Source organism: Megalops cyprinoides, chromosome 6, assembly GCF_013368585.1.
Source record: "Megalops cyprinoides isolate fMegCyp1 chromosome 6, fMegCyp1.pri, whole genome shotgun sequence".
In the NCBI taxonomy this organism is placed as follows: Eukaryota; Metazoa; Chordata; class Actinopteri; order Elopiformes; family Megalopidae; genus Megalops; species Megalops cyprinoides.
Window position 1 is genome coordinate 30,944,847 of NC_050588.1, and position 25,023 is coordinate 30,969,869.

At 43.5% G+C, this 25,023-nt stretch overlaps 3 protein-coding genes across 8 annotated transcripts in view; 1 reads left to right on the plus strand and 2 right to left on the minus strand.

Annotated features, from left to right (window-relative positions):
* Nucleotides 1-4,558, plus strand: part of map3k12 (mitogen-activated protein kinase kinase kinase 12) — a 32,993-nt gene extending 28,435 nt beyond the window's left edge. For both annotated transcript variants that reach the window (XM_036530209.1, XM_036530208.1), the window contains exons 8-14: nt 519-628; nt 894-1,010; nt 1,365-1,502; nt 1,968-2,706; nt 2,887-2,954; nt 3,338-3,644; nt 3,810-4,558. In XM_036530209.1, coding sequence (XP_036386102.1) covers nt 519-628; nt 894-1,010; nt 1,365-1,502; nt 1,968-2,706; nt 2,887-2,954; nt 3,338-3,644; nt 3,810-3,908 — 1,578 coding nt within the window. In that variant the 3' untranslated portion in view covers nt 3,909-4,558. The remainder of the gene's footprint in view (nt 1-518; nt 629-893; nt 1,011-1,364; nt 1,503-1,967; nt 2,707-2,886; nt 2,955-3,337; nt 3,645-3,809) is intronic.
* Nucleotides 4,559-8,146: 3,588 nt separating this feature from the next.
* pcbp2 (poly(rC) binding protein 2) lies at nt 8,147-18,967 on the minus strand. Of its 5 annotated transcripts, none has more exons than XM_036530951.1 (13): nt 18,553-18,967; nt 16,913-17,050; nt 16,425-16,448; nt 16,289-16,321; nt 15,856-15,972; nt 15,567-15,698; nt 14,146-14,274; nt 13,951-14,025; nt 13,200-13,241; nt 11,639-11,711; nt 11,047-11,099; nt 10,394-10,563; nt 8,147-8,371 (listed from the first exon to the last, which is right to left on the minus strand). In XM_036530951.1, exons 2-13 carry the CDS (start codon nt 16,979-16,981, stop codon nt 8,335-8,337), a joined length of 954 nt encoding a protein of 317 aa, XP_036386844.1. In that variant the 5' UTR covers nt 16,982-17,050; nt 18,553-18,967; the 3' UTR covers nt 8,147-8,334. The 5 variants fall into 5 exon arrangements, with proteins under 5 accessions (XP_036386844.1, XP_036386843.1, XP_036386841.1 ...); XM_036530950.1 differs by having other exon boundaries at nt 11,047-11,102; XM_036530948.1 differs by having other exon boundaries at nt 11,639-11,738.
* Nucleotides 18,968-20,277: 1,310 nt separating this feature from the next.
* prr13 (proline rich 13) lies at nt 20,278-22,729 on the minus strand. The gene is made up of 4 exons (XM_036532092.1): nt 22,646-22,729; nt 22,049-22,121; nt 21,328-21,791; nt 20,278-20,825 (listed from the first exon to the last, which is right to left on the minus strand). Exons 2-4 carry the CDS (start codon nt 22,062-22,064, stop codon nt 20,778-20,780), a joined length of 528 nt encoding a protein of 175 aa, XP_036387985.1. The 5' UTR covers nt 22,065-22,121; nt 22,646-22,729; the 3' UTR covers nt 20,278-20,777.
* Nucleotides 22,730-25,023: the final 2,294 nt, after the last annotated feature.

Consider the following 25,023-nt stretch of genomic DNA (forward strand, 5'->3'; position numbering starts at 1 on the left):
ATAATGGATTTTTCTTGTGACAGAAGCAAGAAGTATTTGCTGGGCAGAGTCTATTGATTGCTTTAATGGGAGAGAGAGAAGCGGGGAGAGAGAGAGAGGAGACGCAGTTGGCAGAGAGGGTTGCGGGAAAGGGTGAAGAGGCGTGGTCAGAAAGTCCATTAGCTTAATACCTTGAACCACTGACGCCCTCACACACTCGCTCTCTCTCCCACACACACGCACACGCACACATGCACGCACGTGCACACACACGCACACTCCCTCTTTCAAATCCCTGCGTCCCTTGACTAGACAGACAGCAGCTCTGTGGGAAAGCGCCAAGCTTCTGAAGAAACTGCAGACTGACTGAGACTGCTTATGTTTCATTGCGCTTGAGCGAGTGTCCTGTTAGCATGCAGGATCCGAGCAGGTGTATGTGTAGCCTCGGATTCTGTCTGCTCTGTGTCAGCAACTGTGAAAGCATTTCTGCCTTATTCCCTTGACTGACACGCGTCCTGCATCTCGGTGTGTCTCCGCAGGCCGAATGGCGCGAGGAGGTGAAGCAGCACTTTGAGAAGATCAAGTCGGAGGGCACCTGCCTGCACCGGTTGGACGAGGAGCTAATTGTCCGGCGCAGGGAGGAGCTCAGGTCAGGAGCAGGGGCACTGGGACAGGGAGGCGCAGGGGGGATCGGAGGGGACTGGGCAAGAGATAGAACAGCAGGGGCAGGACAAGCATCCTACAGTGTCCCCTGCAAAATTGATAAGATCATAATATTTTAACATATCTGTTTGCTAGGTGACCTTCACTGTGTCAAATCTTAGGGTAATGCGGTACAGTACAGCACAGCGCGAGGCATCTCTGCACTGCTGAGCTGTTCTTTTGCTGACGCCTGCGTTGTGTCATCTGCGCAGGCATGCCCTGGACATCCGCGAGCACTACGAGAGGAAGCTGGAGAGAGCCAACAACCTGTACATGGAGCTGAATGCCGTCATGCTGCAGCTGGAGCTAAAGGAGAAGGAGCTGCTCAGGTATCAAGGGGCTGTGGACCAGGAGCAGGAGTGAGACATTACATTATACTATTGCCATCTAGCAGCCACTCTTATCCAGAGCGACTTACATAGGTTACAGTTTTACATGTTATCCATTTATACAGCTGGATAGTTATTGAGGCAATTCTGGGTTAAGTACCTTGCCCAAGGGTACAGCAACAGTGTCCCAGTGGGGAATCAAACCAGCAACCTTCCTGTCACAAGTGCTGCTTCTTACCACTATGCTATAAAAAAGGGGACAACAAAGGACAATGTAGTCAGTGGGAATGGGGGAGGGAATGTGTAACCTCATTAAGCCATGCTACAAAGGGTTAATACCTTTTTGTGTCACAGGAGGGAGCAGTCGTTGGATAAGAAGTATCCTGGCCTTTTTAAGCATCACAGCTCCAGGCAAGGGGGCTCCTCCAACTCCATGGAGAAACTCATCAAGAAGCGAAATGTCCCACAGAAACTGCCCTCCCACAGCAAGAGGTAGGAGGAACACCTGTGAAATGCCCTGAACCATTTCACAACCTCGCCCAGCCATCAAAAATATTCTTCAGTCTCTGCAGTATCAGTCAAAAGTTTGGACACACCTAATTAAGATAATGGGAAACATGCATTTAAAGACATTTTGATCTAAAGATGTATGCTTAAATGCTTGAAATTTGTTTCTTAGACAAATATAAATAGTGTCGTCGATGCCTATGTATGAATTTCTTTCCAAAAATATTTTTGGCTACTTTGAAGAATCTAAAATATAATATGATTTTGATTTGTTTAACACCTTTTTGGTCACTGCATTCATGTTATTTCATAGTTTTGATGATTTTACTATTATTCTAAAATGTGTAACATAGTAAAAATAAAGAAAAACCCCTCTATGAGTAGGTGTGACCAGTACTGTGTGTCTGTCATGTACCTGAGCGTCCAGCTTCTGTTCTACCCACTCTGCAGGCCAGACATTCTGAAGTCAGAGGTGATCTTGCCCAAGCTGGAGTCGTCTATGACACAGGTGACCATCCCCTCCTGCCAAAACAAAGGCTCCACCTCCCCGGGCCGCTCGCGCCGGGGCAAGCCCCGCTACCGCAAGGCGGGCAAGGGCAGCAGCGGCGACCTGGCGGGGCTCAAGGCCACGCTGTCCTCTTCCTGCCGGGACAACTCAGCCCCCACCAACAGCGCCGCCCCCGCCAAGCAGCAGCACCTGGACCCCAGCGCGGCCCTGCGGGGCCTGCAGCACGACCTGCTGCTGAAGAAGATGTCCTCCTCTAGCCCGGACCTCATCTCCACCACACTGGAGGCCGAGGGCCGGCGCAAGGGCGAGCCCGCGGGGCTGGAGCGAGGGGGCAGCCTGAGCGCTTCGGCGGGGCTTGGGGGCGTGGGCGCCGGGGCGGAGGAAGGGGCGGAGGCAGGGGGCGGGGCGGAGGACCTGACCGAGACCCCGCCGCGGAGCGACACGCCCAGCGAGGATGCCGCCTCCATCCCCTTCTCCAGCAGCCCAGACTCGCCATGCGGGAGGGGGGCGGCCGCCAGCCGGAGCTCCGTGCTGGGGCCCCCGCGCCTGCCCCAGGACGGAGATGACAAGGAGGAGGGCCCGGGGGTGAGCCGTTCGCCCAGGGGGATTCCGGGAGGCAGCGGGAGCCAGCACCTCACACCTGCGGCGATCCTCTACAGGGCGGCCGTCACACGCAAACAGGTCAGCAGCTTTCCTCTCAAGTCACTCAAGAACAGCGTCTGATCACTTCACCCCTGGAGTCTTTCTAGTATAAAACACCAGATAATGTCCATTTTCTCTGGCAAGCCATGTTGCCCTTGATCCCTGTGTGATCCGCTGAGAGATAACACTGCCTTCCCATCCCTCTTGTTTCCTGAATAGAAGCGTGGCGTGTCATCAGAGGAGGAGGAGGGGGAAGTCGACAGCGAGGTGGAGTTGCCACGGAGACGGTGAGGATGTGGCAGCTCAACATAGCATGTTGAACATGCTTGTCTCATTTTCCAGCGGACCCCTGGTGGTCATTCGCTCACCTTCACCAGCACCTCTCGTGCAGCTGATGCCTGCTTTGTGCCCTGCCTTCTGAGAATGACTAATATCAGTAGTCAAAATCCTTGTGCTCATGTAACATTACATTCATTTAGCAGATGCTCTTATCCAGAGCGACTTCCAGCACAAAAGAACAGGAGTTTATCCATTCAAGTTGATGTTTGCAAGTCCTGAAGTTAAATCTAGTCCCCAAATGTAGCAGGCATTCACAACGAACCCCTCTGACAGCTGACATTTCTCTTCCTTTTCTGCCTTTCCTCCCTCTATGCCCCCGCCATCTCTGCAGCCGGCCGGTCAGCATGACGAAGTGCCAGTCCCTGTCCACCTTCAGCTCGGAGAACCTCTCCGTGTCAGACGGGGAGGAGGGTAACACCAGCGACCACTCCCACAGCGGCACGCCGGACGTGGTCAGCACCAACACGGACGAGCGGCTGGACGACAAGAGCGACGACCTCCTGTCCCAGGGCTCGGAGATCCCCGCCGACGCCACCGACGCCACCGACGCTGCTCAGGGCTCCGACGGGCTGTCGGAGAAGGAGGCCGTGATACGGCAGGTCAAGACGCAGCTCAGCGCCGAGCAAAACACCTACGAGGTAGAGTTCACGGCTCGTTCTCTCCCTCCGTCCATCGTGAATATCTGAGTGACGTGCAAACTGCACTGTAAGGCACTGTTACTGTGCGCAGTGGTGTTGTTCACGCATCTCTGACACGGATCTCCTCCACTGCCCCCCCCCCCCCCCCCCCCTTCCCTCCCCCAGAATCAGGCGCTGTACGATGATTCGGACTGTGACAGTGCAGAGCTTGATCACTCAGGCAGCGCCGAGCCAAGCCGCCCTCCCAGCACCGGCGCCTGGTGAGGAAGGACTCCAGCCCTGGCGAAACCCGGACGGGCATCTGTACAGCATACCAAGATCCTCCCTATGCCCCAGCCTTGCAAAAACACCCAACCTCACCTCACCTCACCACCAACTGGGTCCCCCCCCCCCCCCCGCGCGTTCAACCGGACTGGACCACACATCACAGAAAAGGTCCTGGCATTGTATCAAGTTTCTCTTCCCTCTTGTTTATCTCACAATTTTTGACATTTTTATTTGTCATTTTTTGTGACTTAACAATTTTCTTGATTCTCGCGACAGCAGGTGTCACTAAGATCAGTGTATCGTTTTGTGAGCAGATTACCATCTGAAAGTCAGTCCAGGTAATTAGATCAGGTGGATCATTAGGAGCTCAGCTGGGACCATAAAACAGATGACACCTTCTCTCGTCAGAACCAAGAGATACTAGTAAAATGGAAAAGACAAAAAAGGTCAGACTTTGCTCTTCGTTGGTTTCCCTCCTTTTTGTTGAGTCGGCTTTTACTGAAAAGCGTATCCATGAATATAGTGACCTGCAGTGTGCACTGAGTCATATTTTTGTAAAACTTGGGACAGGGAGTAGAGCATGCTTTGAGGAGGAGAAACAGAAAGATCACGTTAAGTTCTGTGTGGGAGGGACAGCCAGAATGCACAGCCAGAAAGAATTATATCATGTTTACATTTTTGTTTTTGAATTATTTTTTATTATTTTTTAAATTATTTTAATGGTTTACAATATATTTTTTATATCAGGGATTATGTTATCATTTTTAATGTTCTACGTTTTAAATTATTATCATCTATGTAAATATGTGACGTCTTTACACTGTACAAAGTGCAAATTTTAAAGAGTTATAATAATCTGACACTGTAAAATACATTGGTGCTGATGATTTTGACTGGAAGGAGTAACTGTATGGCCAGTATATGAGGTGCTGTTCATGACAGGCTATCAATGATTGGGGGTAGAAAACAATGGCTTTGAACAAGCAATATTTCAACCCCCTACCCATCCCCCATTAAGGTGCAAGCTACAATCTAATACCTTCAGGGCAGCCGTGTCATTTGCCAGATGGACTATTAATTGGGTATTGTAGTGTTAACATTTGCTCCTGATGGTGTAGGCAAGAAGAGTATCCATTTAAAATAAATTCAGTACTACTTAGCATTTCAAAACAAAGAACTCACTACATGAAACAGAAACTGTACAGATAATAAAAGCATGCTTGTAATATAGTATGTGTAACTGAGATTGTATTTTGAGGTCGATTCCAAGGCACTTGGGATCACACACTGATCACCTACGAACAATGTTAAAAGCTCCCCTGCAACACACAAATGAACAATCCTTTGACCTTCCAATAAAACAGAATGAGTCCTAGATATTGGTCTAGTGTCTCATTTGTTTCCTATAAATTGGGCAATTTGCAGCTGAACAGCTTCCGTTGTAAAGTTGAGAGAATTGTACATTCACAGACTACCTTCCACTAAGAACTCTGCAGGTTCTATTTTATAAGCTAGAAATGGCAGCTTCTGTGTTTGTTAGAAGTTTATAGACTTGTTGGTGTTAATTTTCAGAAAAAAAAGCTTAAATTTGTACATAACAAATACACTACATTTTGTCCCATTAAAAACAATTAATTAAATGAAATGTCTCATGTCTTCAGTTTGATGAAACTGATGCATTCTCCCATCCACACAATCAATCCCATTGCCAGTGCAGCAATAGAATACTGCCCCCTGGTGACTGGAGGAAAGAGGCACTTGTAAGGGTGTAAAGGGGATCAGAACAGCCTCCTTTGACAAACTTTTATACTGCATTGCGTATTGTATCTGTGTACTATAGCAAATGTATTTAAAATACAGAATTATGACAAATTAAAACTACACTGTTAAAACACTCAAAGTGTAAATGGAGTTTCAATTTTTGGGAACAAAAGGAGTGCTTGTCACATCTATGGGAATGCAACACCTACTTTTCAGTGCACTTTAACCACCATGTCCTGTGCAGCTATCAGCTAACAGCTAATTACATTTTTTGCTAAAAATGTAAGTTTAAAAAAGCAGGAAAAAAGGTTTAATCTGACAAAACTAAGAATTAAAAAAATACAGAATCAAATTTGCTTTTGTGAAAGATTTGTACACCAAGATGACAAAGGCAAGATAAGTGACAGGTAATGTATCACTCCTTAATCACAGGTAGATTGCTAGCCTTGATGAACATTCATGGAAGAGCCGGTTGTATTATTTGACTATGTGATTTTACTAGTAGCAAAATTTGCTATCTTCTTCATCTTTTTGTATGCTATGTCAAAATTAGACTGAGGAATACCACTACCAACAATATACAGAGGGGAAAAATGACATTTTTACATTAATGTGAGGTACTCATGCATATAGCTCCAAGCACTGGTACAAATAATCCAAACTGGACAATCCAGTCAGATAATCAGCAGTTGACTGTATATCATGCTGTTACACGCTAGCAATAGTTTCTTACTATCAACATACAGGCTAGATACAGTATTTTTACATGCTCTCCACAGAGAATAAATGACAGTAGCTAGCCCATCAAAATAATGTATTGTTCATTTTTAATTTAGGTTAAAATATCATGCTACAATACCGTAACATCTTTTTTGTGTCAGCATTCTAGAAGGGTGCCCAAACTATGTAAACAAGCTCTCATTCAGATGATATACTGATATACATTTCTTGTTACAGGTTCCAAGTTTACCTGTCAAGTGTATAACTGTATAGAGTCCACCTTCTCCTAGCACTTGAAGGCTGGTTGATGTGTATGCATGACAGACCACTGCATGTTTAACTGCAATCACTTTGATACAGTTTCACAAGGCTCTAAAGACAGTATTGGACACTTAATAGAGGGTTGGTGATTATGGACTCCCTTCAGGTAAAACACCGCATTACTAAAACTAGTTCTGCGTTTATTTTTCTACATCATTTCCCCAAAATTATTTTAAACACCCACTTTGTAACATACAGCAACACCTGGCTGAAAAAACATTGCTTCCACAATCCCCAGAGTCAGGTCAGAGGCGTAGGGATTAGGTCTTCACTTCAAGTGTTAAGTTACAAGACACCTGAGTAGAAATCATTTTCAATACCGAATGCCATAAAGAAACGAAGGCCTTTTGTACAGGAAAGGCCAATTCAGTAAATGCGTGCAGTTTAAATATAACTGACAACTCATGAAAAAAGCATTGAAGGCATTTGTTTTAGCATTTCACATCTTTTTAATTGTGTATTTGCTTATTTTTTTTCCAACAACTCTGTGGCACCCAGGTCTGTAGGCTTTGAAAACGTGCACAAAAAGGAGTTTATTTTTCCTGCAAAGAATAAAAATATCTGACTCCAGCAAAGAAAAGCAGGAAACTAGTGTTAAGTCGATACCGGTCCTTTGTCTAGTTTCATTTTAATGATCAATTTCTTAGTCTCGTCACATATACAGACTTGTCAATCATAAGTCACCCCCTTTGGTAGTTAAAAAAAATATTATCTCCATTTAAAACAAATATTCCAACTCAGTTTAGTAGTATCAGTCTTTACAAAAAGAAAAAAATTCATTCCCTCTGCTTGTCTGTCTCCAGGAAGAGCCCTCCCCACCCCGCCCGCCCCTCCCCTCCCCTCCCCACTCCAACACCACTCTCGACATCTTTAAATAAAATGGGGCAAAAGGGAAGGTGGAAAAATAGGAATGACACAGAAAGTTAAACAAATTAACGGTGACAAAGGTAGACAATTAAAATAATACCGATACATTTCTTATCCACTTTATATAGTGTTAAACTTATATCATACCCAAATGCCATCAGTTACAGCACAAATTTAACATCTTTTCCCCAGGGTGACAAAGTTTCCCCACTTCCATTAAAGTATGCAAGATTGGCCATTAGCAAACGCTGAGCGGTTGGTCTGCAGACCTTCAATGGGTGGGGGGGTGGGGGGTGACATGCTTAACAAAAATATATAAAATGGAAACTTAAAAAAACGCAGAGCAGTCAATCTATTTTATTTTTGTGATTTTTTTATTTTTCTTTTTTTTTGCCTTTTTATTTTTAAAGAAAAAAAAAATCTGACGTTACAGAACTAAAGCTATGCCTATTCAGATTTTTCCACCTCTACACTTTTGTGATGGCAAATAAAGATGGAGCACAAAAAAAACAAAAACAAAACTAATATCATTAAAACCACTAATTGGACTCAGGGAATTTAAAACAAAATTCTTAAGGAAAAAATAAATAAAATGTATGCAGATCAACTTATGGTGGGCAGAATTTTAACAAAACAAAGTAATAAAACAGTCAATTTGGAATACTGGATAGTTGCATTAACCACTTTGAAGGATCTGATGGTAAAAAGTGTGCATGGGGGAAGAGGGGGTTTAGTGCAGATGCAGTGTCATGTTTCAGTTGGTCGCCAGTCCAGTTGCTTCAGAGGAGAGCCTGGAGTGAGACATTGAGAGAAACCGGGAAAAGAAACGCATCAAGCTATTTTGCATTTCATTTGAAAAGTAATAAAACATACCAACTCAGGCATTGCATTAAAAAAAAAATAAAAAAAACATGCCTCTGTTGTAAAGTCTAATTGAACATTTCTGGAAATATGAGTCAAAGGAGTTGATGTTTATCTATCCATGGCTCAGTTTCCCTGCTCTCCAGACTGGGTTCACACTGAAACACACACCCTCACTCCCTACTCGCCTCTCTGATTAGGCTTCAGAGAAGCGAGTGCTGTGCCTAGCACTGATCAGAGACCAGTGTTGCTGAGGGAAGTAGGGAGTCAGGCTGCAATTACAGATTGAGTCCAGAGAGCTCAGAATTAGCCATGGGCCCGTGGGCTAAGTCAAAGGTGGTCAGTTTATGGGGAACTTCCTGGTTTCATGGACCCCCTATCAGATCACGTATAGAACACTAGAGACCTGTGGTCCAGAAAGAGTGGAGCTGACTGGCCTTATGACATCACAGCATCACAGAGCCAAACTGGTACAAAATTCACAGTGCCAAAACACGAGCAGAGAATTTTTAGCATAGTCTAAAGCAAATGTTTTCGCTGTGCAATTGGGTCTATAAACTGCAATTAGCTGATTCTCTACTGTGCAAATGCCTCATGAAACCAAATTACTCCTTATGTGCATTTTACTGGCAGCTTTTGTAACATTCAAACTAAACCACACTAATTTTGTAGCCAGGACTGATTACAGACTAAAAGCACAACATTTTTGTTGACTGTATATGGTAGTTTGCTTCTTGCTTGTTAGTCAAACTGCTTTTAGAGTTCAAAGCCAAAACCAAAAGCCTATAATACATCAGTTCAGAGTTCAAGCTGGTCAATAAAAAATAAGAACAATAAATTTACTACAAAGAGGATGGACTCAAGACTCCATCTGACAAGAAATGCTGTTAAACACTGTACTGAAAACCAATAAAAAAATATGAAGACCATATTTTAGTATTTCTGAATTAGAGGAAAGAGTGTGGTACAAGTCCAAAAGCGTGCAAGTATAGACAACATGGAAAAAACGGGGTTTGTACTTTTAATGGGATCATTTCCGATCTAATATGGGGAAAGCCTTCGCTTCTTGGACTTGGAACCCAGGTCTGAGGAAAGTTTGGGCTCGGGCGTGGCTGAGGGGGCGGGGTTATTGGAGGTTGTCCCACTGACAACGTGGAGGGCCAGAAGGGGGAGGGGTTTGAGGCTGAGCAGACTCGAAACACAGGCAGGAGAGCTGGGGAGTGGGGAATCGGAGGAGGAGGAAGAGGAGGAGGAGGGAGGGCCTGGTGCCAACAAGGAGGACAGAGATATGGAGGCTGGGGGGGGCACCACACAGGAGGAAGAGGAGGAGGAAGAGGAGGTAGCAGTAGTAGTAGTAGCAGCAGGAGTGGTGGTAGTAGTGGAGAGAGGGCAGAGGCTCGTGCTGTGGGTCTGTTCAAGGTTCGAGGAGGAAGGTTTAGAGGACTCTACGCTGTAGAAAGAAAGAGAGAGAAGAGGAAGAGGGACACACAGTCGGGATGGGTTACAGGGCAGGTTGGGGGAGGGTGAGGAAGGCAGGAGAGGTAGGGTTCAAGTTGGAAAAATAGGAGCACAGACCAAAATGGGGGAGGTAAATTGACAAACAAGGCACAGGACAGCAAACCTTACCGGCAGAGTAGAGGTAAACCTACGGCACAAGCATTTACAATTCAACTACTACATGCCAGTAAGGTTGGGGTTAGGTCGACAACACAAACACTGGAATCTCCGGGGGAGGGGGGGTTGTTTGAGGAGCTTCCACATGTTAAGAATAATTTCAAGAACTTTGGCTCCTGTGTTCTGCACTTTGATGATGTCAGGAGGGAGGGTAGGGGGCTCGGGAGGTCATTTGGTTTTCAGAGACTGAGAATTTAAGTAGAGCATTGAGAGAGGGGGAAAAAAAATGTCTTCACCCTGAAATTACCATGATGAAATGCACTGAAAGTATAAATCACCTGGCGTTGATGAGGTACTCAGCCAGGCTGATGCTGGCGGGGGAGCCAGTGATGGTGACCTGGCGGTCTGAAGAGCCCTCCACAGGGTTGGCAATCTTAATCTGAGCCCCAGACATCTGCCTGATCTCATTGATCTTGGCACCCTGGCGGCCAATGATGCACCCAATTAGCTGCAGGGGAAAGGCGGAAAAGACAGAGAGAACATGCTCTTTAAAAAAAAAAAAAAAAAAAGATCAGCCAGTTCCAAATATGCTAATATTCTCATCCTTAATTATTCAAGGATTCTTAATTATGTTAAGACAAGGATGACGTTTTATTCCCGAAATGGTTTGGGAATAAATGGTTTTATTGGTTTCAATAAAATACTGAGTTGTAGTCGCTTATATGTGTTCCTTTAAAAACAAAGCAATTATCACCAGCATCACAGACAATCAAAATCAAAACAAAATTTTAACTTTATAAGAATGAAATTATTTTCATAAAAGGAAATGCCATCAATACATAAAATTTGTACATTACCAATCCATCCATAGATCCGTTACCAATTAAATTTTACAGATGCAGTCACAGTTCTATTAGCTCAATACTGAATGTCCATGGAATTTGAAGGCATGCAATAGAACGGAACAGAAATTCAAACTAATGGAACTCACATCATTTGGAATGGTCATCTCATGGGAGCCAGTTTGGGCTGATGCATCCATCCCTGCTAGGAATAACAAAAACACCTTAACAGGGTACAGCCAAAAATGCCAGGATACAAAGGGGTCTCAGACTAAGCAGCACGACTGGCAGAATCTACAGTGCTGGTCACCAATTCAACAGTAAATTCCTCTGCTCAGAGACAAAAACACAATTACACACATCATTTTACATCAAACCAAGGATGCTACAGAAATGTAATATACAAGAATGCATGGGTGACATCATACCCAACTAGCTGCCACGTGACACTCCAAAAAGACATATGCAAAATGTCTTTAAAGATACAATACATACAATACATCTGTTCTCTTACAGTTTGAGTATGCATATAAGACATTTGATCAAAGCAATACTCCAGCCTACAGCCAAGCAGAAATGACTGATGCAACCAACTGAGCTCCGTGTCCGAGAGGACGTTTTGACAGACCTCATCACAGTACGACCGCAAAACGAAAGTGCCCGAATGCTGCTGGCCATGAAGAGCACTTTTTTGGTCAGACTGCAGACTCAGTGGCCAGAGTTTCTGCTCAGGCCTCTTACCAGTGAAGCCCTGGCTGCTGGGGGCCAGCGGAAAGGGGCTTTGCTGCATGGCCAGCTGGTGAAGCTTTGTGAGCTGTGGAGAGATAGAGGCAGAGGAAGACTATGAGAGAAAGAGAGGGAGGGGGGGAGAAAAGGAAAGGAAGAAAAAAGAAAGATGAACAAGCACATGGTCAGTGTGGATCCAACTTCATTCTTTCATTCAAACAAAAACAACAGAGGGCAAAGCATAAGTTGATGCTTCTTGTCATATTTTACTGTTAACCACAACACATCATCATGATCACATTAAATTCAAACTGGTGTCAAGTTACAAGCCTGCAGCAACCCTCCAGTGTAAGGCCTACATTAAAGAATTACCTCCACAGTTAGTTTTAACTGTGTTTAAACTAATACTGCTCGCTGCTTGTTTTCTAATGTTCCCCAACTCCAACAATGAAGCCTAATACCAGTTGTATAGTAGAGGGACACATTTCACATTTCATTTAAACTTTTTCTGCCTTGTTAAGCTATCAATTATGAATCACATGACATGGCTCACACCTCCTACCACCCCTCCACAAATATATGGGACCAGCCAAGGTCAGAGGGGGGGAAACATCACTACAAAATGAGTTTCACCACCGTGGGCTGAAACACACAAGTCTAATCATTTAGCAAAGAAGCCCCATGTTTTACTGCTAGAACCTGACAGAAACCACTCTATTGCAAATCTCCCACTGCTTCTCTGTGAAAATACAGAGAGGGATTTTGCTTCACAACCTAACACTGACAAAGAGCTGTCAGCTCTAGCTATACCGTGAAACATGCTGTGCTCACAACTAACCACTGTGCTAACCTATATTATATGCTTACAATATTATTTTACATGCAACGTAAAATTACATACATATACAGTATGAATATAGTGTGTATGCATTTACATACTATATACGTATGACAAAATAATCTCTCCCTGATACACACACACACACACACACACACACACACACACACACACACACACACACACAAAATGCAAACATTAACCAAAAAAATTAAAATAGGCAATATATTTTGCTACTAACCACACACACACACACACACACACACAGACACACACACACAAAAGGAAAGTTCTTTTGGGACTGAGCTGTACAGATGCTTTCCCCTCAACACTGTGGATGCGCGAGAGATGGAGGGATGGAGGGATGGAGAGAGAGCGGACACAAGCACGAGAGGAAGAGATGGATGGGAAGGATGAAGAGCTGAATGGGGAGAGTCTGGACACACGAACACACGTTCGAACGCTAGACTGAATTTACTAAAAATCATCCTCTACTACACTCCTAATGCTTCCAATCTTCTGGAGAGCCCCAAGCCAGAAAGTTTCAGGACTTTCCGTTTTAAAGCTCTCCTGGAGGGAACTGCGCTACATGAAGGGCCTACTCGGGCTGCTAGATTGGGGCACACCAGAACCTGGCACCCGGCCTAGAGGCTGCCCGGCCCCGTGCCCTGTGGGTGCCAGAGAGAGCGCTCTGAGGGGGGGGGGGGGGGTCAGCGAAGAGGAAACTACAGCACTTACATCGGGCTGTGGAATCGCGTGCTGTCCTTGAACGGCGTACGCCTGCAAATGAGAACAAAGCGTTCAGGGCAGCGCCGCAGGCGTGTCTCGCCGACGGAGACGATCCCAAAAATCACCTACGTGATCCGCTCCGTCGGTACACACCTCCTATCGGTAACCATTTCTATCACATCAGCATTTTTGGCATGGCTATTCTCTTCCGGTTCAAATTAGATCAAGGCAAAACACTCGAGACCCTGTGCATTCAGTTATCTTCATTCCAGCCATAAAACGTGGTCCAAAGTCTCCACTTCTTTTTAAAAAAAGCTATATCAGTCTTAAGAGACAGAGTAAAGTGTCCTCCAGCTCTTTCTGTACCACCCTGGAAAGCCTCCAGAGTCGCCTTGTGTGGAAGAACTGGGTTTTACTTCCAGGAATTCAGTTCATTCAGGAAAACATAATGGTAGGCGGGGGAAGTGACTTTTGTAACAGTGAGCTGCCAGAAACGTGAAACTTAACAGGGGTGTTAAAAGCAGGAGAAACTGAGAGGGCGACAGAGAGAGGTAAAGGTAAACAAAATGCGCATCACTCACTCGATTTTATGACATGGAACAATATTTCCCCCCACAGTCCAGACTTCTACTTAATGCAATTGCACACAGTTCAAAGTCACCACATGAAATCATGTCTCTGCACTGTAGTCAAAAACTGCAACTCTCCAAGTCACCCAATGAGAGCACCCCGCCACCCCACTCCCCTCTCATGTAGCTACCTGTCCGCCTGCGAAGATAACAGGAGAGCCTGATGGCTTGGGCCTGTAAGGGATGGTCACACCCTTTGGAGGGGACTGAAGGAGAAGAAAAAAAAAAAAAAAAGACTTAGGATGGTATTACTGCAACATACTCATGTGCCGAGAGCACCTTAACTTGGGAAAAAATACGGCAGAGAAAGATCTCCATTTCCCTACCTCAAGCATGACCACGCAGATCTGCTTGACGCACTCGATGATGGACTGGGGGGTGCCGGCAATGGTGATGGCACGCTCCGTGGAATTTGGAAGCATGTCCCCTGCAACCTGCACCTGTGCGCCTGTTGACTGGGGAAAAGAGCAGACCGAGTCAACACACCTGGGCTGCCTTTGTCAGCCCACACCCACAGATAAAAAGAACACTGCCAAGGCCCCCTACAGACCGCGTACCATCTGTTTCAAACGGTGCGACAGACTGTACGAGAATAAACATGGTATCACTGCACACATCTTACAATGATCAAGCCAGTTTTACTAGTTGTGTATGATGCCATGATACGCATAACTGTCAGGAGGATTATCACTTTCACTTGCAGCCCCTTTTATTGTCTCTGAGGGTATAACAGGACCCCTTAATGTCCTTCCCGAAATACAGGTCCTTAGACCTATGGCTTAATTTCTCCATTTACAAATGACAGTGCAGCAGTGTGGAATAGCTGTCAGGGCACTGGGCTCGAAACCAGGTTAAGAGTTTGAATGCCAGGTGGGACACAGTTCTTTTACCCTTGAGCAAGGTATTTAACCTGTAAAGTATAAATATCCAACCGTACACACGGAAAATATGTAAATGCAATCTATGGAAGGTGCCCTGGATAAGGGCCCCTGCTTTGCAAATACAAACTAAGATCGGGGCCATCAGCTCATAGCAGCGCTTTACTGTGAGCGGTATAACTTGACCTTAAGCAGCCACTCTATTCACTGAAATACACAAGAGTCCTCTAAAATGCACCAGTGCTTCACAAAACTGCTGAACTGAATTATACTGAGCAATATCTCAATTTTCAATAAAGTAAAAAACACTACGCAGTTCAATTTGTGACTTCCTCAATTCTACAAGGTTTGACAGCTGCATTCAAATTGCTTATGCCCTGGCCTTTTGGAAGCAGCACGCCTTCACTGCTGTGTAGCAAGGCCTGTTCGCTGTAACCAGACCAAAATACTATTTTCACCAGCTGAAAGATTTTTGGGTCAAAGCTTATGAATGTGATAATTTTCTACTAAAACAAGGCTGAGGGTGAACACTGCTGCGTGCGTTCCAGGAGCAGTGAAAACACCCGACTCTGTGCTGATCATAACACAATAACAGATTTCATGCCTCAATCATTTTCTTCACCACCAGTGACATCAGTTAAACAGAACCTGCTGGCAAGTTGTGACAGCTAAGTGCCGTTCCCTTTACATGGGCCAAGATCCACGTCACACTTTTAACACGGACCACAGTGCTTGTGGTACTGCAGAGACACACAGCTAAAAACATGCAGGCAATTCAAAAAGAAATTACAAGCTGACAACTGAGTATACTGGACCGCAATGACAAGAATCCTCCACTGTGGCCTGCATGATCACCCAGGAGCACCCACCTCTCTGATTTCCTTAATCTTGCAGCCACCCTTGCCAATGAGTGAGCCACACTGGCTGGCTGGCACCACAATGCGCAGGGTCACAGGTGGCTTGCTGGTGGCCGTGCTATTTGTCATGGAGCTGCTAATGTCCTAGAAGAAAAAAAAAAATAGGTGGGGGGTTAGGTATCAAATTACAGAAGAACATTTATGAAACTGACAGTGACAGGAGGTGAGAACACGTATGACTGTGCAGGTGCACGTGGGCATTTACAGCCGGCCTCCCGTAGAGAATGCAGACAGAGCATACCTCTTCCAGCTTCTCAATGATCATGGAGAAAGCTTTGAAAATGGCGGTGGTGGGGCCTGCCAAAGTGATAATCCGCTCCGGACAGTTCCCCTCGGAAATGTTGATGCGTGCACCACTCTAGAAATGGGAAGATCACCATTTTGTCACAAATAAAGGAAACGTCTCTTCAACAAACTGCAGCCCACTGAGGTCGCTTTCTTTCACTACAAAAACATGTATTAAAATTAAGGTGTAATGCAAAAGCCCTCAGCGCGCACTGTCCAGCCAGTGTAGTCCTGTAGACACAAGTTGGAAGCTGCCAACTGCAAATCTGTTTGTTCAAACACAATCTAGAAGCAATAGACCTAGGGCTACAATCTCAATTTAGGAAAATAAATTTGCTGACATACAACTAACAATGAGTAAGGTAAAACACACAGATAAAAACACATACCTCTTCTCTCATCTTCTTCACAGATTCACCTTTCTATAGGAGGAGGAAAGAGACAATATTTACCAAATAAATTTCAATGCTAAATGCAACAAATTAATTATGAATACATTTATATAATGTGGGTAAATATACCAACCTTGCCAATTATGCTTCCAACTTCCTAATGAAAGAGAAAAAAAAATGTTATAGAAAGAAAATGTGCTTCTGGTCTCCTTGTACACCCTCTCCCCTTCTGAATTATAATCAGTAAATGATAAAAAAAAAAACAAAAAAAAAACAGTTAAGACATGTATGGATTTATGGAGAATTTGTCACTAGTTTATCACTGATTAATACTTACTGAGCTTAAACTACATGGAAAGAGCAATAAATTATGGTTAACATCTGCACATAATGTTCAGCTCCAGCCAAATTATCTAAAATTCCAACTGGTAAACAACTTCCACATGGCAACCGCAGACAAAATTCATGATTCAAATTCAATATGTTGACTTTTTTAACAAATGCCTCGCTAAGGCTTTCCTGCTATTGATACTACTCCAAGTATGAGTTCATCGTGATATGCAATGCTTGTGGTAGAGTTTGTTTGCCTCATCGTGAATCAGACACGCGCCCCGTCCTAACCTTGCCGTGCATGAGCAATCTGATGGTCAGGGTGACATTGAGCCCTCCTTCAATCACACCGGAGTCCATCACTGCAGCGTCAGGGGGAGAAGGGCTGGTGAGTCAAAAGCTGGGGTCTTTGGTCACAAAAAATGGAATCTGAGAAAGAGGGGGAGAGAGAACGGTAAAGTGAGGACGGGCACGGGCGGGGGGAGCAGTGGGCAGACTGCTGGAGACTAAAACATCAACTGGGAGCAAAAACATTTATTGATTCAAACTGGGATTTCAAATCTCCTGTTTGACAACAGCCAATACAGTCAACCTACAGTTTATTGAGCTGCTAAACAGAGGCAAGTTAAGTCACTAGAGAGCAGTTCAGAGAAAGACCAAAGGTTTAATCGGAACACTGGGGGGTGAGGAAGGGGGGGGACCACTGCCGTTACCACTGACGTAAAGCTGCATCACAGCGTAGTTAATGACGTTCTCTTACTGAGGGGGGCATGCCCACCCAAACCTACGCCCATAACTGAGAGAGTACACCAAACTAGTACATTACATAGAAGCTAAATAGCTGCTCACAATGTGTCAGCCAAACCAGCGCAACTGAAAAATGAAAGATTGCTAACTAGTGACCTAATTTAAAGTACGAATTAACCAAAAATGAACGCCCCGTATGCCCAACAATTTTGCACTTTTAGATTCTTGTAGAAGACAAGTGGCAACTCCAGCTACCCGGTTACCTAACCACGTCTTACCTAGCCAGCTCAAATGTAGCCAACTAGCCGAGTCCCATCTCAAATTAGTGCGAGGAAAGCCAGCTATGTTAGCTGGTTAAGTTACAAGGGACATGCCGAGCTTTCCGAAATAAAGGACATGGGTGAAAATGGGTTGCTCATACAACAGCTATCGACTAAATTATTTAGACTACGACAGGGGGAAGGGAATGTTACAAATTGCATAAAGCTGTTAGCTACGTTCTGGACATATTCACATACTTTCCAGCCACTCACACCTAATGGTCAAATTGGGCCTTCTACAAAGCAGTTCCATACGCGTCGTCACTTCAACTCGCAGCAACACAACGGAGAAACAACGTGGAAATGTCCATCGAACAACCTAGCTAGCTGGATAACTTGTACGTCGTCAGTACATATTGTAGCTAACGGGCCCAGCGGATAGAAAAGAGAGCAAACGACCAGAGAGTTTATTTGCGCAATTCGAGCTAATTACCTAGAAATCACGAGCAACTGTTCACAAAAAGTACAACAGAACTGACTCGCTAGCTCCGACCAAACTGCTAGCAACATAGCTAGCTAACGTTGGTCGTTGCTAAAGCCCTGTTAGCTACTTCGGTAGCTATGTCTAGTAAAACATTATCAATCTAATAGTCACTGGATATATATTTCTTAAATATAATCTATCGCGTAAAAAACTACTTTATCAGTCGATAACACAGGCCAAAAATATCCATCTCGCTAAAATGAAAAAATAGGATTCTGGCAACGACACGCAGTGAATGCTGTAATCCGCATTGTGTGCTGCGTGCTCTTGCGGCCTAACTCCATTCACAGCCTGACTAAGGAAACTCCTAGCCACGGCGCGCATTAGCCTGCTTCTTTCTGTCTTTGCTCCTTAAAAAATAAAATATAAAACATTCTTACCTGATCCGTGCCTTGAGATGTATTCAGGGGGAGGGTGGGGTTTTAAGGGTAGAAGGGGAGAGGTTCGGGGGGGTATAAACCCAGGGGGAGAGTTTTAAAAGGATTCGGGGAAGAGGGAAGTGTGATAGTGTGAGATCGAGCTCCACTCTTTTACACAAAGACAACAAAACTAGCACCTCTCAACTTTCACCTTTCACCCAACCCTCCCCCACGCTTTCTCTCCGCCCAGAGCACATTTCATGCTCGTGTTTAAAAAAGAAAAAAACACGAAATCGGGCCAACAGCGAGAACGTACCAGTAGTAAAAACGTAGCTACAAACCGAGATATTTACCGATCGGTATATTTTGTTAAAATAATATCACAAAAACAAACATTTTATGGAGTGGAATTTCACAGAGCAGCACAGCCCCGTCCTGCTATGGGAGAATTGCTAGCTACGTCACATCTTTGTACAGCGCGGGATTCACGTAGCAAAATCACTGTAGCATGGCTAATGCATGTAGCTGGCTAGCGAGCTAGTCAACAAGATCACGCGTGGCTTCACTGGTAACAGTTATGCACTGCAAAAAGGTTATTCAGTGAGGGGGAAAGAGGGTTACGACAAAATGGTTACACGAATCCACGCATACATTACAGGGAAAGCTTCCAGATTCACTCCCAGGTACTATAATGATGTGGATCACCAGCTAAGAATGTACTTCATGTAATTAGCATATACTATGTAATAATAATAATACTTAAGAACAGCCTCTTTAGCCAACTAAGAAAGGACGGCGAAACCAAGACATTCTCAAAATGAAAAATTGCATGCCGTAAATGTACACATTCTGTGACATTAGACTATGTATTTAGTTGTCCATTGAGAAACGAAACTCTAGGCAATGATAACCATGAGTCGACACAAGAGGATTTTTAATAAAGTTTTCGTGATTTACATTTATCTTAATATACCATAGTGAAATAATGTATTGGACACATCTTAACCATTTCATATAAGAAAAACAAACAACGTCTTTTTAATCATATACAGAATGTATTATACATCACAATGTAGACTTGTTTTAAATTTCCCTAGACGTCTGAAATACCACATTGAGTGATTAACAGCCCAAAATAAAATTACCTTGCATTTAAATTAATAATGTAATGAGTGGAAGACAGTAACTTTCGCCAAGGCACATACTCCTAAGATTATATACAGACAACTGCTGCAATAAAAGTTATTCAAAGAGAGCAAAGTAATTTGACTTATCTGAGGTCAACTTTATTTGCAGTATTTGGTCAGTGGTTAAAACGCATGCTGTCAGGGCTCTCAAACTAATACATGACATTTAGTATCAGCTATACATTCAGTAGTAACTTATGTTTAAAAATAAATATCAAAGAATAAAGGGCAATACAAATCGTCTTTCCCTGATGTGTGCTGAATTCAATGATAGACATGAGTATGTCAAATTTATATCCCTGTACTCATACAGGCACTTCCGGCGCTGCTACAGGTGGCTGCCCGTCGCGACTGCTCCGATCTCAAATTTCCTTCGGGATTAATAAAGTATTTCTTATTCTTATTCTTACAAGAATTTTAAGTGCTAAGTTACATTATTTGGTTAGACTTTAGTGTTTTCTAAAGCTTAATACCTTGACAAGGTTAAGCAGAATCACAAATACCAAGGCCTGTGAAATGAAATGAATTGCATACTAGATGTTTGTGAGTAGCAGTAACAAAAAAAAAAATGTGAGCAGAATTTTACAATTTGACCAGGGTGGCATACCAAATTTAATGTTATTTCCCAGCTAAAAATGTATACTGCAATACATGCTCTTGTTGACACTAAGGACAACACAGTGCACTTTCATAATTGTCACTTGTCTTAGACAATACCACCTGCAATTCCCATTACAGCAAAACTGTATATATTGTATATGCATATTTATGTATATGTATAGCAAATGTTGCTATTTCTACACTAAATGATGCCCTTTTTACAGTCAATTGGAAACAAGAGGTCCACGAATAAGAAAGCAGCATATAATGTGATCATGCCAGTTCACGTGACAAAATTGTCAATATTATGTCTTTTCCTTAGCCTCCTTTTCTGAAAGGGTTACTCAACATCTGCCAATCACTTCAAAGTCATCTTATCTTGTTTTAATACAATGCATAGGCTCTTCACAACCAATCACTGATAAGGTCAGCTGGCCGGCGCCTGCCGTGATGTCAGCATTAGTCAGAGTCACTGCTGCTACTGCTGCTGCTGCTGCTGGAGGAATGCTGAGGAGAAAAAAAAATATTAGCGTCTGTCAATGCACAAAACTTGCCCTTATTGGCCGCTATATGGGATAGACCAGAAGGAAGGGGAGATGTTGACATTGGTCCAAGAAGCAACATACACATGAAGGAGTGACAATGGTATGATGGAGGCACATGAAACATATGATTAAACTAGATAAGTATGGATAATTTTGTTTGTCTCTAATAATTTGCTCTACAAACCCTGAAATATCTTAACTGACAACATACATGATCTCCATAAATATACATTTCCTGTGAAAAAGGATGAATATTTCATAGCTGGATGAGGGAGGAGCTTTGCTAAAGCAAATGTGAGCATGGTTCATTAATCAATAAACCAAGCACTGATTCAAAGGGACAAGACGTGGGCCACATTCCTGGAATCAGAGTACATAAGGTGTGTGTCATTCCTTCACACAGCCACCTTTATTCAAAGTCCACTGAGCTCTCTGTGAGCACCCTTCGCTGACTGCCAACTCACCTTGCCGTGTTTCCCATGCTTGTGGTGTTTGTGCGCCTTCTTCATCTTCTTCTTCATCTTCTTGTTCATTTTGTGTCCTGCAAGAGCCATCCCTGCACCAGCCATCCCACCAGCAAGGCCACCTGCGACAGGGTGACAGCCCCCTGGCATAGGATATGGGCCTGGATGACCACCCTTAGGTGGGATAAAAGCAATGTTGCCTCCAGGGTAACCGGGGCCAGCCGGATAGGGGTGTTGCCCAGGACCTGGGTAGGCCATTCCACCAGGGGGGATGGGAGGGGTCATACCAGGGGGATAAACAGGATTATGGGCAGGGGGAAAGGCCGGGCTTGGGCCTGGGGGGAAAGCAGGGTTTGGGCCAGGTGGAAAGGCGGGATTTGGGCCTGGGGGGAAAGCAGGGTTTGGGCCTGGAGGAAAGGCAGGGTTGGGTGCTGGTGGAGCTGTGGGATAGCCCGTCGGAGGACCTGAGTAATCACAATTTCATAACATTAAACTCAAAAGTAACAGATTACGCCCACACCAAGGAGCTACAAGTGTTCTTAAGATGAACTTATACACACACGCTTGTCTTGAAAATTATGATTTGCTCATTTTGAAAACTGATATTCACAGCATTAGATTTATTAATGCAACATGTTTTCCTACTACCGCATTGGGCTATACCATATGCTTTCAGGGTAACAACGTGAAAAATCCAATGTATAAAAAGGTACATATCTACCTTGGTTAGGCCACATTACTGATCCCTTCACCACGATGAAAACGGACAGTGCGGAGCAATGGTGCAGCTGCCACTGCAGAAAAAAAGATGTTTGATAAGACAGCTTAAGATCATGAATCTCTCTCTTCACCAAGATTATGTCTCAAAGTTAGCATAACTTCATCAGAAGGTGAGATAAAGTTCGTTTGAAACAAAACATCAGTTTCATTTTAAATAGTATACGACATGCAAAATTTTGGAACCACACCTTGCTGCTAACACTGCTGATACTGACGCAAACATCACAGACGAATTCGTTTACAGTCACTTAATAGTAAAATATTATGTAATACTACCAACTACGCATTCTACGCACAATGGGAATGTTTATACTGTGGGCAGTTACATCGTCACTAGCATTCTTCCGACAGGCTGAACTACAAAACTGTTTGCTAAATAAACTGAACTATCTAAACAGAATCGGTGAAGTTGTTTTTGAAGCGAATAGTTTTTGTAAATAATAGCTGGTTTATTAGTGCCATCGGCTCTGGGAGAATATTTTATCTTTTAAGCTAGTTCACATTTCCTACTTTCCCCGTATTAGACCGAATGTCTTACCTCCCGAAGGTCTTACTCAAAAGGGGTAGTTACAGTCTTCCTCTCGTTTTCTGTTGTTTAGTGAACAGCCAGTAGGCGTGTCAATGGCTGTTCCTCTTCCGCATGTAGTTACGTACGTATTTACGTACGTCATCTCTGTGTAAGGGCAGTTCTGTGAGGAACGCGGGAGTTACATTTAGTGCGTATTTTACGTAGGGAGCGACCGTAATTGGATAGACAAAATCTCGCTGGACACGACTGGGGGAGGTCGGCCATGTTAAAAAGAAATTCATCTTCGTTAACTCCCATTCATGTCTAAGAACTAAAAAATGCCGTTTAGCTGCGAACTGACAGTTTTTTTTCCCAGTTGCCTTATTCCTCAAAGTCAGATCTTTTCTGGATGTGCTCTAGTTGGTGATAATCCTACCCCCCTACCCCCCCCCCAAAAAAATAGCATATTCGTGTTTGGCAGAACTATACTGCTTGTGAGCCTATTCATCTGTTTTCTCATCATGTGGATTCCTGTTACAGTGTCTCAGCTAAAGGGAAATGTGGTGCACCACATGTAAATTAGCCAACTGACTGTTTTAGAGATGTGCTCCCTTTACAAATGTACATGAGTTACAGCCACATCTGACGTGCTTGCAGAAGAAGACATTCACCCCTTCTTTTTCTGTCTGGTTCATTCTTGATTTTGGCCCAGTATTTGCATGGCTTTAGCAAATGTTAAGATGCATAAGCATTTTACACTTGTGCAACAACAACATCAACAGCAACACTTTTGATGTTAATATAGACTAACTCAGAATGCTCTGCAGGAAGCTAGACCTAATGCTGTATGTCTATGTCCAAAGGGTGGGTCTGAAGTTGGCTGTCATGGAAGACTTCATTATCAGTTGCTAAAGGGAGTAATGGTAAATGCCGTTATGAATAGGTATGGTTGCGTGCAAATTAAAACATAGATGTAATGTGGATATGGATAGATAATGTCATTATTAGAAGCACTTGTGCTATCATTTTTATACTGAATGTATGTTAAAGAGTCGTGGTTAACTGTGACCTTGTAAAAACAGTTTGTTAGGCCTTTTTGTGTGAATATCTGTTCAAATGCAAATCAGCTTTAAAAAATCCAAAAAATAATCTATGTAAATACAAGCTCTTACATTAGAGCTCACTCTAGCTCTAGTTTTGTTTGTCTCAGCCCTAAGAAGATACACTACCCCGGAATATTGTATGAGTACTCTATATGCTTCATTTATTTTTGTGAAACAGGGTAATAAATTGTAGTGTTTTGGCAGACTGCATGTTGACCCAGCCTTTCAAATGTTTTTAAATGTGTTGTAAAGGTAAATCTCTTTCAGTTTCAGGCACTGTTTTTCTGCATGCACTCCTTCGAAACAGAGAAGCGAACCATGATAGTGTTATACCTTATTCTGATTAAGTAATACACATACTCCTCTACTCTATTCAATTGTTTGCATGTGCAGTGCCCTTAACCAAGATTTTGCCGCGTCACACTTTAGAAATACAAGTAACCTAGCAAGATATCATTTGCCATGAATTTCTTCATGTCGCGTCAAGGCTCTGATATCAAATCCATTTTATCCATTTTATTGACTTGACACGTTTTCACATTGAATCTGCATGGTAAAATAAGTGGTGAAATAAAGTCTTATTCAATCAAAATAAACATATGTTATTGTCTATGCCTTATTGTCTATGATCTGTGTTCTCCTATTCCCTGCCATGGGCACTCTGCTGTGTCAACAAAAATAAATAAATACATTTAATATCTGTGATATTATTCTGTGAGTAATATCTGTGAGTTATTCATTCTTGTTTGAACATTTTTGCTTCAGGATGTGTTGACCAAATTTCTTTCTCTTTAAAGAAAAGGTTTTAAGTGAAAAATACTGTAGTATTTAAAATACCTTAAACTTTGGTACATCACACAGAGTGAGAAAAGTTAAATTTGTGTAAAATGAGAACCTTGGCCTTACCTACCCATCGGCCAGCTGGAGGACACCCATGCAGAGGAGAAGTTTGACACATTGTTTTTCCCCACCCATATAAAACATATACATCCTCCCTGGGAACAGGGGTAGGGCAGGGTGATGTGCAAAGGAAGGTATATACATATAAGTAGAGGGGAAAACACAAACCGGAACCGAACAGACCAATCTCTGAATAATAACTCAGAAGTAAGAGCTTCATTATGGGTAGAAAACGGTCATCCACGGTAAAGGGAAAACTGATCACCCACTCACACAAAATATAGTGCTTTTAAATGAATACAGACTTTCCTTCGCCAAGACATTGTCGTGCGAATAATCTATTTTACACTTTTGGCTGGTAGCTTGTGCACAATATCTGGTATGTTGAAAAAACATTTTAAATCA